This window comes from Choloepus didactylus, chromosome 21 (assembly GCF_015220235.1).
Source record: "Choloepus didactylus isolate mChoDid1 chromosome 21, mChoDid1.pri, whole genome shotgun sequence".
Lineage (NCBI taxonomy): Eukaryota > Metazoa > Chordata > Mammalia > Pilosa > Megalonychidae > Choloepus > Choloepus didactylus.
In genome coordinates, this window is record NC_051327.1 from 17,971,020 (window position 1) to 17,986,864 (window position 15,845).

Sequence of the window (15,845 nt, forward strand, 5' to 3'; positions counted from 1 at the left end):
TGACATGAAAGCTGAGCCACCTGCCACTAAGTAGAGGGCTCTGGGGTTCCTGTGCCACTTGGGAGTTACTAGAAACTTCTGAGAGGCCCTTCCCTGGCTGGCTGGCGAGCGGGGGCCGGGGCTCCAGCGCTAAAGGAGAGGAGACGAACCTAAGTAGCAGCCTACGGCATCAAACCAAAGGAGGGGGTCAGGGTCAGCGTCAGGGTCAGGAGGGCGGCCTCTAAGTCAGTCACCCACCAGCCCCCAGAACGAAGCCCACGCTAGTCATCCAAAGACACTCAATGTTGGCGAACACCGCCACGGAAAAGTCTACGTTCCTTGCACAGATTGGTGCCATCACAGCGCCTTCCTTCTCTGTTTGTTTGCGTCTGAAGTTCAGGATGTTTCAAATGTATCTGATAAAGTTCTCTCTTGATACCCCCGAGATTTACCAGGCTGACACCCTATTATCAGAGAGAGGGGGACTTCTTTCTGGGGAGAGTGGGGTAGAAATGTTTTTTTTCTAATAAAATGTTCATGTGTCTTATTCAAAGCTGGCATACTGTATATTTTGTTCATAACGCTAAGCGAGTCACTAATGGAACATAAGCTGACCGCAGGGCCTGCCCTCCTCTATGGGGTGGAAGAGGAGATGGCGCTGCTTTTACTCTCCCCAGGAGCCAGGTCAGCGTGCAGCTCCCCTGCTGGCTGGCCCAACGTGAGGCCGGCCCCAGAGGCTAACCGGAGCCCTGGACACTCAACATGCCAGGATGTCGAGCCTAATTCGGCTCCCTCCGATCTGACACATCTTGCCAGGTGCAAGGAGCTGAGTGAGCCCGAGAGCCCAGACCACCCTGCCAGCCCCCCATCTAACAGCTTTAGCTCATGCCCGTTGCCCCTTGAGCTCTGGAAATGGCAGAACTGAAAAGAACTTTACCTGATGTGATGGCCACATGTTTTAGCACATGCACAGCACACGAGCACACGCGCGCACACGCACACACACGGCTCGGTGACGGGCTCACACGCGGGCGCTACCCCACGAGAGTCTCTCACCTCTTTGTCTGCCTTGGATGCTGCGGAGTGCCAGGATGTTCTGCTCGTCCGAGAGGAACTGCTTCATCTTGTGAAAAGGCTCCTTGCCTCGCACAGTCAGTTTATTCCAGGGCTTGGGCCGGGCCAGAATCTCGCTCACGGACCCCTGCGACAGTCCCAAGACGTAGTGTCCAAAAATGCGCTGGCCGATATTGTGCTTGATCAGCTGCTCTTTGACCTGCCGGGCGATTTCCGCGGTGTCTATCTCCTCGCCCTCGGAGACGGGCCCCGCGCTCTCTGCCTGGCCGGGAGACGGGACCGTGCCGTTGACATCCGGGCTCTGCTGTAATGGGCTCGGGGAAGGTATGGGGTTTGTGCTGTATGGACCTGTTGAGAAAACCAGGCTTGTGCTTCCTGCTTCCTGCACGGCCTTGGAGTAGAAGGACTGCATGAGCTGTCGCTGGAGGAGAGAGTTTAGTGCAAATTTTCCTGAAGAAGCCAGGGCTAGGCTGGGGCTTGCCAGGGATGAGCTGAAAAAGTCTTGACTTAACCCCGCTGGTGAGAACTGGTGTGTACCATTAGAATTGGAAGCCTGCTCCCCCGTGTTGCGGGGCAACTGAGAAGAAGGGGAGGCCGGCAAAAGTCCAGGGCGCCGACTCTCAGGCTGGTCTTTCCCTTTTCTCCTGGCTGACCCTACAAGGAAGGGCAAACATAATGCATTATGGGGGATTCCAAAGGGGAAAAAAAACCAAGATCAAAATGCAAAGGTTGCCCCACGAAAGGGAGAGAAAAAAAAAAGTGCGGCTTTTACAAGGGCCAATGAGGTTGTGTTGGTTTGTTTTTCGATTGAATTTGTAATCAGCCAAACGAGGCCCCCCCAAAACAAGCAACATGCATTTCATGTTTGCGCCTTTCTTGTACGTTGCAGCCTGGAGAATCCCCTTGACATATAGATCCAAGCTCTCATTAGAGTGACAGGGAGCTGGGAGCACGCGCAGGAGGGAGTCGACAGGTCGCCGGCCTCTCGCCGGGCCTCGGGCACTCGCGCGTGACCAGCGGGGCCCCACTGAGGAGCAGCGAACACTGACATTTTAGGACCAACGGGTTGTCTCACACCACTTGCTCTGAGGCGAATGCACGGTAACAAGTCCGCTCGATCGAAGGCACGCACATGTTAAGAATGAATTATCATCGGAGCCCAAGACACCTTTACACGGTTTACCAGCTGCCAAAACCAGAAGCACAGTCAGTGACGCCACCGCTTTGGGACGAGCAAAGAAAGGCTAAGGCCGGGGGACGCGGCCCCAAGGAAAACCTGACGAAGGAAGAAAAGCTCCGCTGAGCCCGGCGGGGCAGGGGCTGGGCATGGGCGCAGCCCCCGGGAAGACCGCACGGAGAGAGGCCGAGCTCGCGTCCGCCCCTGGCCTGCTTGCCGCGCAACTAGGAACACACCAGAAAAGCCAACATTTCCTCCACGGGTCCCTTCCGGGACCTGCGGCCTCGTGTCCTCTAACCGACCACCCTGGCCGGTTGGCGGCTTCAAGAGGGGAGGAGCGGCGGGGAGGACGGCCGCGGACGCCCCTGAGTCGCGGGTTCCATCGGCCGGTGCCACCCCTGCCACGCATCGCCCGGACTCACGGTTCGCTTTCCTCTTCCACGACCCCCGGGTAGCGAACCAAGCCCCGCACGCGAGACCCCGGCCACCTACCGCTCAGGTCGCTGTTGGAGATGCGCAGCGCGGCGTTCTCGGACTGCAGCGAGCGGGTCTTCTCCAGCAGCAGCACCTCCAGGGGCTTGGACGCATCCTAGACGGCAGAGCGGGGCTCACTCCGGGGCCAGCCCCCCCAGCCACCCCGCTCTGCCCGGCGGCCGCCCCACCATCTGTCGACTCGGACATGCCTTGCAGAAAGCCAGTCTCCCCCAAAGATTTCTAACATGCGTGCATGTGTGTGCGTGTGTGTGCATGTGTGGGTTCAGGTTGCTTTCAAAAGGACTAATTTCAAGTGAAGTTGTTTTTCTTCCTCTAGACTCACATAGCTTCTAGACAATTATTCTCTAGTCTGTCCCCAAATTCGAGCAGTCTAAACCGAAAAGCATCTGGCAACAGGGCTGGCTGCCGAGTCACGAGCCTCTTTCAGGAAATAATTGTAAAGGTAAATACTTTTTTCCCTTGCCCAACAAGAGACATCGACTGTCCCCTCGGCATCGGAAGTGAGATTCCACTTGATGCCTTAAATTTTAATTGGCCGCCAGATCCCTGTTCCTCTCCCACCAGAGGCCGTAAATAGATAATTATAGTTCCTAAGCCAATCCATTTTAGGCTGATCTTTAACACAACCTGAAACGGTTTCTGTCCAGGTTCTCAGGACCAGCCTGAGTTAAATCGCTGTTTCATTTGAACCGAGTCACCAGTTCAGCAAACATTAACTTTTCTCTTTTTGGCTTTAACTTGGCTAAATGTTCTTGGGATTTACTCATTGGCTGTGTGCCGTTATCCTCCAAAGAGAGATTAACTCGCAAGTTAACTCTGAGCCTTGGAGACACGCCCGGGGACCCCATGTGGCCAGCGGTGGAGCAGGTGCCGACCACGTACCTGCGGCCCAGCTCCCTCGGACGGGGCGAACTCCATGGATTTCAGGATGCTGTGAAGAGCAAGACAGAACCGTTATTTTCTACTCACACCTCTGAGGACAGTCCCGCTAATAAACGTTAACATTCCAAGTTCCTGCGCGCCAGGGACCAAGTAACTGACAACTTTGACAACTTTCCTGGCAGCAGTGTGGTCCGATGATGTCTCTAGAATCACCGCTCAACTAGCAGTTGGCTAGCAAAAGTTTCCCGCCCAGCATGTAAATCATTCCATATGGAATCACACCAAGTCTGTTTGGAGTGAAATTTTAAAGTTTAATACAGACGTGACACTGTAGCCGGGGACTGTATTTGAAAGGCTGCATGGGAATGGAAAAGTGATATCAAAAGAGCACGTGAGGGGGACCGCGTCACCCTCTTGCTTTGGTGCTGCCTGCATCCTGGGCCCTACGGCCCCCAGAGCTGGGGAAATGGGCAAAGAGCCACGTCCCACAATTAGGTGGCTCCAAAGCACAGGACTTCTGTGCAGCCCAGCTGGGGCCAGGGCAGGAGGCAGAAGGAAGGGTGGTTTCACTGCTGTCCTCACGGGCACTGGGAGGGCAGGGCCACAATAGTCGCAGGTCCTCCCAGCTGCCAACAAGTCCAAAAGCTGAGCAGGTCCAGGTCACCAGACCTACTGCTGACAGCATTCCTTTCACTGTGGACACTGCTCTCTTCCAGCGACTCTATCGTAGAGAGAAGGGAAATGGGTCCGTGTGGCCCTAAGGAGCTTCAACTGTTCCTTCTAAACACCCAGGAGGGAAAAGGAAGGCTGAGAGTTGGCCGCATGTGGGGAAGGGCTGGGGCACCATGGACGCTGGTCTGGTCCCAGCCTTCTCGAGCCACGACTGTGGCCGCTACCCTTCTTTCAGCTCAGTGGGTGTGTCAGCGAGAGACCCCGGTGTGTAAAAGTACCACCAGGGGCAGAGGAGCCCAGGGTGCAGGAGAGCCTTCTCTGCCACGGCCACTGCTCCGTTTAAATTAAGGACTAATCTCTTAGCTTATCGGTGTCTGTCTCTCTGGGTGACCCTCATCATACAAAGCAACAAAAACCAGAGTGAAAAGGAGCTGACATGGGTAAGCCAAGTAATTTTATCGTGTGCCACTGAAAGCAGTAAAGACGCTGGACTGGATCCCATCAGTGGCAGGGAAGGGACGGGCCGCCTGGGTCTCCATGTCCCTTCCTACCGGGTGTCATGTTGTTTGTGACTCTATTCTTGTCCCTCTTTTGATGCCTCCTCTAAGATCATGTCCTAAAAGGCCAAGTCTATCAATTCATTCTAGAAGCACAAGTAGCTCTTCATTTTTTCAAAACATATTTAGCAGTGACCTATTATCTGCCTGGCCCTGTAGAGAACTAGAACCAGCCCTGACTCCTGCTCTTGTGAAATCAACAATCCATTATGGGTACAAGACAAAAATCCAAATCGTATGCTTAAAGAGGAAACCGTGTGGCATCCTTGGCGGGAGAGCTCCATCTGGTTGGAGACGGGTCTCGGTTTCATGACAGGCTTTGGTGGAGTGGGATTTTCTCCCAAGCACTGTGGTGGTGGGGGGACCCACGGAGGTGGGGAGGCAGAGAGACGGCCCTTGTGGGGAGTGGTGGGGAGGGTGTGGGGACAGGAAAGGTGTGGAGGGGGCATTCGATTCAGTAGGACATAGGGAGCCATTCAGTGGAGAAGCTGCTGGACCCCCTGGAGCTTTCAGGGGCGAGTGGGGCAGTGGGGACAGCAGCAGGAAGGGCCAGCAGAAGGCGGAGGCAGTTCTGGGAGGGAACGGATGAGAAAGAGCTGCAGTCCAGAGTCTGGAAGCCTTGGACGAGCATGGAGAAAGAAGGGGTTGTTCAAGGTGACCCCCAGGTCCCACTCAGTCTTCATGGCCATCCCCAAGTGGGAAGGGAGGTGGGCTGGGGGGGAAGGCCTTCATGTGTGATTCAGAACTTGGAGAAGGGGAAGAAGGGGGAAAGGAGGGGAAGACTGGGACAGAGGCAGGTGCAGGAGGTCAGCCAGGTAAGACACACGTCACTAAAGGACGGCTAGGGCGAGGGGAAGAGTGCAGAGCTCGGAGAGGCTAGATCTGGAGAGCCGTGCAGGGTTGGTCCCTGGAGGTGCCAGCAGAGGCTGACTGTGGCCTGAGGGAATGGGGTGGGGACAAGGGCTGGGGAGGGCTGGGGTCCAGCTACGGGGCGGCTGGAGAAGATCAGGACCGAGAGAACGCCACTGGATGTGCCACAAGAAAGGCCAGGAGACCCTTGTGCGAGGTTTGTTAGCAGCCCAGAGGGAACAGCACGGTGCGTGGATGCAGGCTTATTTTAATAGAATTCGAAAATGTCGGCAAGAGAGAAAGTTCCAGATGGAATGGAAGGTGGGAGGAGGAAGGCAGGGACCCAAGGTCCAGGTGAAAGGGTCAGTCCGCAGGGAGGGCCGGCGGGAGCCAAGGCCAGAGGGAACGCAAAGAGGAGGACCGATCTGCAGCCAGGGGGGAAGCTGTGGCAGATTCTGTCACCTCCTTTACGGAGACTTAGGGCGTCTGCTGTGGGAGGTCAGGGTACAGCTGGGGGCAGACGGGGGCAGAGAAGAGCCTTTGTGGGAGGTGCAAAACCTGCAAAGTACCATGGAGAGCAGAACACAGGGAGCTGTGAGGCCGATGGGCCCCTGCAGTGCCCGATGGCCTGGGAGTGGAGGCGGGGAGGGTCAGGGTGTGGCCCTGACAGGCAAGGTGAAGGGCAGGTGTGGGTGCTGTGGAGGGGCTGAGGTCAGGGAAGCCAGGGGGTGACGGACTTGGGGGGCCAGGAGGGTGGGGCCTGGGAGGAGGACATGTCTCCTGAGAGTGTGAGCTTTACCACTTAAGGGGAGACCCACTTTCTGCTGCAGCCTCACAGACGGGCCGCAGGAGGTTGGGAAAAGAAGGTTCCAGAGTCGAGGAGGCACAGGAAAGTGAGGCCACGTGGATTCTGCAAATTGGAAACGTTTCCTTCCTCTGCTTGTTTCAGCAATTTATAGCTGGAAAGTAAGCTTGAATTTTGTAATTTTTATAAAGGCAATGGCTTCCCTGATTCTGTACATTTTATAAGTTTTATAAAAGGCCCACAGGCTCCAGGGACAGCCCTCAGTGCAAATGTCCACAGGCCTGTCCAGCATCAGGGAGCCCCAGGACTGTACCCCAAATTTACCCCAGGTGCGCATACCGGGGCTGAGCGCTGGGGACGGTGGCAGGGTTTGTCAGCACGTGCCCCTAACCTGCCGTGGCGTGGATGGCCAAGCAGGCGTGCCCACACTTACTTTAATTCTTTCTTCACTTCTTCATAGTCAGCCTGTCCTTTGAGTTTTTCTTCCAGTTGCTGAAAAGAGAGGGATTTTATTAGTGGCAGTGTCTGAAAGCAGATCGATGGAATTCACTGGCGACATTCCCCGTAGAACATTCAGCCTGTCCCTGAGAGGAAAAACAAACGCGTACAAATGGAAGTTGACAATGTCTTCGTGTCATCTTTTGTCCTCTCTTCTGGCCTGGTGTGCACACGCACACAGACAGAACAACGCAGGGTTATGACATGAAACCTAAAGCAAGTAGAAGGAAAAGGCCATTTTGTGTGAACTAACATGAAGTGGCTAAGGAATGAAAAGCTCTTCCGGCTTTGTAAAAGCGGCGTGTGGCTCTCCACTAAATGTGTCAGTCTGACTCCTGCCGGTAGCTGTCAACACCTGCGGTGGGGCCCCGTCCACAAGGGAGAAAAGCCCCTTGTTCTAGAGGATCGTTGTCAGTCACCAGGAACAAAGCACCTGAACCCTGAAGCCCCAGTGCTGGGATTTCAGAGCCTTGGCCTGCCTGATGGGCTGGGGTGGTGGGGGTCCCGGCCAGGGGAGGCTCTAGCAAGGCCCAGGGGCCGAGGGGAGTGACATCACGTTTCCATTCCACAGTACAATGCAGTGGACACTCGGTGGCTGTTAGCAGTGGCTGCCGTCCGCCTGGGCTCTGCAGGGCTTTCTTGCTGGGAGGATCCCTCTGGCCTAGAGCGGCCAATGGGAAAAGGCACTGCCTTCTAGGGTGTTTCTGGACGGATCTGCTTTGTGACATGCCCCAAATGGAGCTCCTTGGGGGAAAAAAGGCGTTTCAGCATGAAACATGAGGACTCAGGGGCAGGTCTGAAGATTCAGCGGGTTTCCAAGTCCGGGGTGAACAGATGCCATTTCCCAACATGCCAGCACCTTCCCTCTCACAGATTTCCAGTTGAGCAGCCACGACCAAGAAGCAATTCAAAGGAGACGGAGAACATTCTAGAGTCTTGGGAGGAGACACCCACCTGGGTCCCGAGGCCTCTGTGTACACCTGTGCCCACTGCAAGAAGAATGCAGGCGGTCTCTAAACTAAATCTACTCACTTTGCCTTTGCCTAATTGCCTTAGCTGGTGAGTTCTGGTGTGTGTCTTCTCCGCTGCATAAAATTGTTCTGCCCTAGTTCCTTTTTAAGATCTCTTGCCAAATTTATATACTATAATGGTTTTCTCAGTCATAATCAAACAGGGGGCAGCATGTAATCATTTTCCTACAAAAGATTCTCGGAAGGTGCTGATAAAGAAATGACTATTTCATTCTTTCCCCTATTGTCAAATAGCAGGAAGTACTAATGGGCCAGCCGGCCCTAACAAAAGATCACCCACAGCGTCGCTGGGACGCAAAACACATCATACTTGGTCCTGCTCAGAGGAGAGGAGGAAGATGGGGAGAAGGGAGGTGAGACGGAAAAGCATGGAGGACCCGGGGACTTGATAAGCTGGCAGAGGCCTATGGCCTGAATTGGACGGCAATTCTGTCACAAGCTGGGGGCCTCTGGGCACGTTAATGAACTTCACATCTGTGAACTGAGAATGACGCAATTACAGGAAGAGTGGACTGGGTGCAGAGGCTGGCTCCGGAGGCCCCTGTGATCTGGCTACCACCAGTTTGCACCTCCTGAGAGGACAGGTGGCAGCATTTCTTGGAAGGCTTGTGATGGGCCCTGATCTGAGACTTTTAGGACCAGAATCTGTGTAGTTTAGTTAGATATGAACATTTTCACCGAGAACTAAACGGTTTCCATGGAAATTTCTGCCATCTACCTGGGGACGGCAAAGTCAAGAAGTTCCAGGTCCTCTTCTGTAAACCGCTGAGGCTCTTCCCACATCTTTGGGCAGACGAGCCTGGCCAGAGAGGCTGTGCTAACCCACAGAGTTCCTTTAGCCTCGACCTCACTTCAATCTCCCGTAAGTCACCCCACTGGCAGCGCCACCCCTCAAGACTGCGTTTGCAGCAGGGGTGCGGCTGCACTGCCCAGCACAGAAGAAAGACCACCTGCCCGCAGCAGTCAGCTCTCTGATCAGAGACTCCTTTCTGAACACCCACAAGTCTAGTTTCAAAGACTGGAAGGGGCAACCGGAAGGGTCATTCTCTCTGAAGGAAGATGCCAACAGCCATCGGGCAGGGTGCAGCGTTCTCGGCGTGGTCCGGACATTGCTCACACTACCTGATTCGATAACCTCAGTGTGTCTGCAGAGCAAGCTGTTCCAAGAAAGGAAAATGCCACTGGGGTTCTACCACGCAGACCCTGGCCAGAGCTGCAGTGGGCCCCAGGTGGGGGTGAGGCTGGAGGGGCAGGGAAGCTGTGGTTCCGGCGACCCACAGATCTGGGCCATGGCCTGGCTCTGCTGCTCATTTGCAGCGTGACCGTGGAGAGCCACCTCGCTTCCCTAAGCCTCCATGTCCTCCTCTATGAAACGGGGATAACGGTGCCCGGCTTCCAGGGCTGGCGGGAGGATCCTGTGACCTGGTGCTCATTAGGGGCTCAGCACAGGGCACGATGGAGCCTGCTGCTGTCACTGCGGCCGTTACTAAGCCCCCAACCCCAGTGAGCAAAGCGGGACGGCTGTGCCTAAATGGCGTCTGAGGAGGCTCTGGAGTTCAGGGTCACCAGGGGCGCAGTTTATGACGTTCTCACGTCCCTGCTGTCATGGGGAAGTAGCCCAGATGCCTGAGCTGCTCTGGGGGCTCCCCAGCTGGTGTCACAAAGGCAGCATCTGGGAATCGGATTATCTAGTAGGAAGTCATGTTTAAGGACTGCACGGGGCGTCCCTCGAGAGGGGAGAAAAGGTCAAATGTCCAACCCCAGTCCTGCCCTGGCTGAGGGGACCTTGGAGGACAGGCTTAGCCTGCCGGGGCCTCACGTTCCTCATTGGAAAAGTGGGGAGAGTGACGACTAATGGTGTTTTCAAAGGACAGCGGTGAGGACTGGATGGGCCAACGTGGGCCAAGCAGGTGCAGGCCACCAAGGTCCACATGGACAGGATGGTTTTCATAATTAGGTCGAAAGTACACACATGGCTCCAGGAACTCAGCAGGTGCTCAGCAAGTATGTCTTGAATTAGTCAATTTTCTACGTGAAATTCATAAAATCCTGGCTAAGGCTTAAACAATCAAGATGTGTAATTTAACATGCAATGTATTCTGGCATACAGCAAATTAGGCACTAAATTTACAAAAGACGGCGATCCCACTTAAGTTATAAAATGGGGTCCTCCACGCTCTAGGACTCTCGACTGACAGGGTCCGACCAAGGCCGGGTCGCCCAAGGGCAGGGCAGCAGGAGCCACAGTGTATGGCCAGGGCAGAGCTGTCTCTCTGCCACCAAACACAGACTGAGGGGCAGAGAGATGTCCACACTGCAACGTTTTCTCTGGGGTGAAGAGAGCTGGGCTTCCGGCGGGCCTGGAGTGGACGGGCACCGAGGAGCGGGAAAGGGTGCGACTCCCTGGCTTCACCCGGGCCCTGCCCTGGGGGCCTGAGCAGGTGTGGCCTGGGCACAACCCCCCTGGCTGACACGTGTCTCTGCTGCTGGGGACAAGCCAGAGCGCCCTTCGTTGTCTACTGAACTCCCCAGAACTGGTTCTCGGATGAGAACTCCCGGGCTTCACGGTTCCTTGGGGGAGAGGTGGGCTCTGCTGCTGCCGGGCATGGGGGGGCCCCGGTAGGGGAACACAAGCCTGAGCCTTCCTGGAACCCTTTTGATTACTTGGGAAAATGCTAAGCATCCCCTACAGGGACGCTGAGAATGCAAGAAGACAAGACGGACCCCCAAGGCCAGATGGGGGTGGTGGTGACGGTTACAGTGGAGGACTTGCTGTTTCCCCTTAAAGGAGAAAAGATGTTCTGATGCTCAGAGATTGTAAATTGGAGGGCAAAGAGTGGGGGAGCTGAAGGGGTGTGGCTCTGGACAGAGGAGGCAGGAACCTCTATCCGGCTGACAGGTCACAGGGCACCTGCAACTTGCGTGAGCCGTGGTCCAGGCCTGCCCGGGGCCTCGGGGAACAGAGCTGCTGCTGACTGTGGGGACAGGGGGCTTGGAATCTGGGCCACCTGGACATTGTGTGTCATGGTCAGCTGGATGGCCTCTCAGCTGGGGACGGTCTGCATGGGAAATACCTGGATGTATTCACCAAGTGACTGCGCTTCACCAGGTGTTGTCTTCATTGTACGATTCCTATAAAGAATGAACTCTCCTCCAGCATTTCCAGCAACACCAACTGATTTGCGGCAATTTTACAGGCACCTATTTATGACCTCCTACCGCCTGCCAGAGCCCACTCCACAACCCTGAAACAGAATCCAGCGCCCACTAGAAAACAGCCTGTTTCTGCGAGCTTGCCTTCTAGTATACCCTCCTGCCTCGCTCCTCCAGCCAGGCAGGTTCCCCTCAGCCTCCTGCATCCGTGATGGCAGCTCATCCTTTCTCCTCCCCTCAAGTCACAGCTGAGAACACGCTAGCAGCGGCTCGGTCTCTGTGCTCTGGGGCACTTGCACCATTCCCAGCGTGGAATCTCACCTCCTTCTCTGTGCTGTGGGCCCCTGGAGGGCCGTGGCCGTGGAGGGACGTGCACTGGCCTGGCCATGGCTCCACAGCTGCCGGCTGGACAAACCTGGGCCTGCCCCCGCCCAACTCCACTGAGGTCCCTGCAAGACGCCCACCTCGCTGGGATCAAATGGGGTATGGATGCTAGAGCTCTGCAGACAGGGAAGTCTATAAAACGCCAGTTAAAATATCACCGAGGGCAGCCCCAGTACAGAGTAAACAGATCGGAGTGTGGCATCAGATGCAGGCTGCTGGTCACCAAAGAGGAGCGTCTAAAGGCACGTCTAATGAGTCTAGAAGGCACTAGAGGGTTCTAGAGAAGGGGTTGTTAGCCCTTTTTCCTGTCCCAACACACCTGAGGGAGACAGCATGCTGGGCAAGGGGAGGCAAGGCAGGGGCCTTGGAGGGGGGAAGCAGGTGCAGCCGGGAAAGTGTGCCCCAGGGGCTCCTAATACATGTGCCCACCCACCTGGGGAGTGCTGATCTTTAAAGCATGTTTAGAAAACCTAACTCCTCCCCATGGGAGACTGGCATTCCTTTAGCTAGCCTTTCCTATAAACACACATCTTAAGTGGAAGCTGTTGGTAGCATTATTTTCTGTGCTACATTGAGCATAATGCGGGTGGCTGCCTAATGATCCTGATCCAGCCTTTATATTCAAGTGTTCCTACGGAAGACCACGGATGAGAGAGTTATCAAAAATAGCAGCCTTGAACCAGGACTCTAGTTATTTCATTAATTACCAAAACAGAATTGTCCTTTAAAGGTGGCACTGTGCTTGAATGCTGGTCAGATTAGGCAGGAAGAAACTTCTCCCACTTCTGGGTCTGATTTCGACATCTGCTTAAAGGTTAGAGGATGCCCCACTGTCCGGGGACAGATGCGTTTGTGGTGAACTTTGCTTGGCAAAGCAGAAAATGGAGAAGTGCTGGTAAACACCCAACTGTTGAGCTTCCTCATGGAAGTACACAAGCTGTCTAAATGAAAGGAGGAAATATTAGTGGGAAAAAGGTGGAGTTTCACGAAAATCTTCCTGGCAATGTGCGACATGACCCCTGGGGATGAGCCTGGACCTGGAATCATGTGACTGAGAAAGTCTTCTTGACCAAAAGGGGGAAGAGAAATGAAACAAAATAAAGTTTCAGTGGCTGAGAGATTTCAAATGGAGCCAAGAGGTCATTCTGGAGGTTATTCTTATGCATTATTTAGATATCCCTTTTTAGTTTTTAGTGTATTGGAATAGCTAAAAGGAAATACCTGAAACTGTTAAACTGCAACTCAGTAGCCTTGATATTTGAAGACAACTGTAGAACTTGTGTAGCTTACACAGTGTGACTGTGTGATTGTGAAAAGCTGGTGGCTCACAGTCCCTATATCCAGTGTGTGGACAGATGAGTAGAAAAATGGGGACAAAAAGTAAATGAATAATGGGGGGTGGGATGAAAGGGATGGGATGCTTTGGGTGTTCTTTTTACTTCTATTTTTAATTCTTATTTTTGTTTCTTTTGGAGTAATGAAAATGTTCAAAAATTGATTGTGGTGATGAATGCACAACTTTGTGATGGTGCTGTGAACCGACTATACACTGTGGATGGTATGGTATGTGAATATATCTCAACAAAATTGAGTTTAAAAAAAAAAAAAAGGAGTCTCAGTTGCTAGAGAAAGCAAGTCAATCAGTCCCCAAATACACCCAGCAGATAGCGTACCACCAAAGCCCTTGAATATTTTGTTATGGGAAAAACTCCCAATCGTCTTGAGACTAAAGAACGCCTCCCATCGGTGGCTGACGTTGAACATGTCCACACTGGCCCCAAAGCACTGTCTAATTGAACGGCTAAACCACCTGCAACTCCAAAAGGCTGAGAGACAAGCTGGAGGTGGCACCATCCTTTCCCAAATTAAGACACCACCCCCTCAATGTGTCCTAGAATCCCCCAAAGCTGAAAACAAGAAGGAAAAAATTAAAGGGGGGGGGGTTAGGGAGGAGAGGAGGAAGAAATAAAAAGCCCCCTTCCCGCTTCAAGGCCCCGTGGCCAGCACTGCCCGGCTACAGGCCCTGGTCGCTAAAGCATCAGGTTGCCGATTTGACAGGTCTCATTCATAAAATATTTTCCTAATAACTGTATCACTGCTTAGCTGAGATTTGAGACTATAAATTATGCACATTAGGAAAAAAAGAAGCCCTGAGAAGGTATCTCATTCAATTAACCTCGTTCCTTGGGGGTGAGGGAGGTGGATGCACGCATTTGGGGAAGGCTGATGGCTTCTGTGTGTGGGTTTGATATCAGGGAAATCTTTACTCCTGGCGACAAGGGGTTAAGATAATTAAAATCAGAGAGTCTTGTTACCAGAGGACATGTTTTGATTATTAGATCAGATGAAGATAAGGGAGCAATAATTTTGGAAGAAGTATTGCCAAATTGTTTCATTAACTGCACAGTATTAAAGAATTCCCCCAAGATACGGCATAGAACATTAATTTGTGAAACTGCGTTTCATTTTTTTGGGGAAGGCAAACATTAAAACCTTAACTGATTTAGAAGAAATTGCTCTATAATAAAAAAAATGTCAGGTCCTCGGCCTCCCTCTCATGTAGCCACGTGCAGAAGGTCTCGGAGTCCTGCCCTTTAACTGTAACGAAGGAACGAGAGGCAAATTATCTACTCATAATGCCGTTCCTAGGGCCAGAAACGGCCATCCCATGAGCAAATCAGATTTCACCCGGAAACAAAAAATGAGGGGGTGTCCCCCGGGCAGGCTGCCGAGAGGCCGATGGCAAATGCACCAGGAGGCAGCCTCTCCCCAAAGATGCTGCACGTGTCCTCCGGGACCCGGCAGCCAGGTGCTTCTCGGAAGCTGGGTGACATCCACCCCAAAAGGCCAGGAAGCAACTAGTGAGGAGAGCTGTGGGGGCCGCCGGGGTCAAGCTGCCCAGAGGACAGACTGGCTGGAAACCTCAGCAACTGAGTCCTGGGCTAGATGGATGGTAAACTGACAAGAAGAAAATTTTGATTAAAAAAAAAAAAAAAAAGGGATTAACTGCATTCTACAATTATTTTATATAAGAAAAAGTTTTATTGAAATGTTCACAACTAACCTTGACCCACTGTATTTAATACACAATGAATATACTTTACAGCCACCCATTCATTCACGCACTCAACAAACAGACACGGAGTGGGTGCAGGAATAAATACGAGTAACTGCGACCCCAGGCCGAGGAAGGGTGGCAGAGCGGGAGACCCTCTGGCCCGGGAGCCTGCAGCCCCGTCCCCAATCTGGTCTGTCAAATAAGTCACCTCTGCGGGAGTTCCTTCTGGCTCTGACATGCTATGATTCTAGGATTCCAGAACTATCTTCAACTACGCTAAGTTCAACAGACCGTAAGCCCTTAAATAAAGTATTATTATCATACATGAGAAAGACTCCAGGCTCTGCACGTGGGATACAAATTTGTGAGAAACCCCAAGAGGATCGACCTGAACAGTGACGATTCGGGAGGTGAGAGACCAGACCACTGGGCACCCCTTTGCTGGGGCAGCAACAATCTGTGGGCTGCTGAGAGCAGCACAGGCCAGAGGGCGGAGGGGCCTGGGACCCGGGGGGCTTGGCGCAGCTCAGGAGCCTGGCCCACAGATCTCAGCTTGTGGCGTTCACGTAGCTGTAGGCACAGAAGGGCCAGGGTCCCTGGAGCTCCCAGCCTGCCAGGGGCATCCTCCCAAAGCCAGGGGAGCAGTGGTCAGACAGCCTCTGACGACAAACGCCCACCCGAGCACGTGGTGGGTAAAGTGGCCCAGTGGCTGGGCCAAGGTGGGGATTTACGCCAAGGGCGAGGAACGGTGCAGGCACAGGCCACCACGGCAGCCCCAGCAGTCTGCCCGCTCAGTGCTCAGTGCCCGGGCTCTCCTCTGCCACCGCACAGACGTCTCCAGGTGGCTCTAAGGACTAATCGGAGTCCTGTTCCAGACCAGAAGCTCCCAGAACAAGCCTGATGGAGCGGACAGAGCCACACTTTTGAGGGAAGAGCCTGAGGGGCCCATGTCTTGCTCCCGCTGTTCTCATTTGAAGGGTGGAGTGGGGGAGGGGGCTTTGTCGATGGCTGAAGCTCAGACTGAGAAGAAAACCCCAAGTACTCACTTTTGCTTTTAAAGCAGAATAAATTTTAACCACTGTGATGGTTAAGTTCATGTGTCAACTTGGCCAGGTTACGGTGTCCGGTTGTTCGGTCAAATAAGCACTGGCCTGAGGTTATGGTGAGGATATTTTTATTTAAGTCATCAGTAAGTTGACTGCCTTCAGCAATGAGAGAAGTCACATCTAAT

General features: G+C 53.5%; 1 protein-coding gene across 8 annotated transcripts in view; it reads right to left on the reverse strand.

Annotated features, from left to right (window-relative positions):
- The window catches only part of CUX1 (cut like homeobox 1), a 362,321-nt gene that overhangs the window by 67,497 nt on the left and 278,979 nt on the right, over positions 1–15,845 (reverse strand). For 4 of the 8 annotated variants that reach the window (XM_037815374.1, XM_037815373.1, XM_037815372.1 and 1 more), the window contains exons 12-15: positions 6,924–6,982; positions 3,608–3,656; positions 2,723–2,819; positions 1,036–1,707 (exon numbers count right to left, since the gene is read on the reverse strand). In XM_037815374.1, coding sequence (XP_037671302.1) covers positions 1,036–1,707; positions 2,723–2,819; positions 3,608–3,656; positions 6,924–6,982 — 877 coding nt within the window. The remainder of the gene's footprint in view (positions 1–1,035; positions 1,708–2,722; positions 2,820–3,607; positions 3,657–6,923; positions 6,983–15,845) is intronic. The other 4 variants (XM_037815379.1, XM_037815378.1, XM_037815376.1 and 1 more) reach the window with 2 other exon arrangements.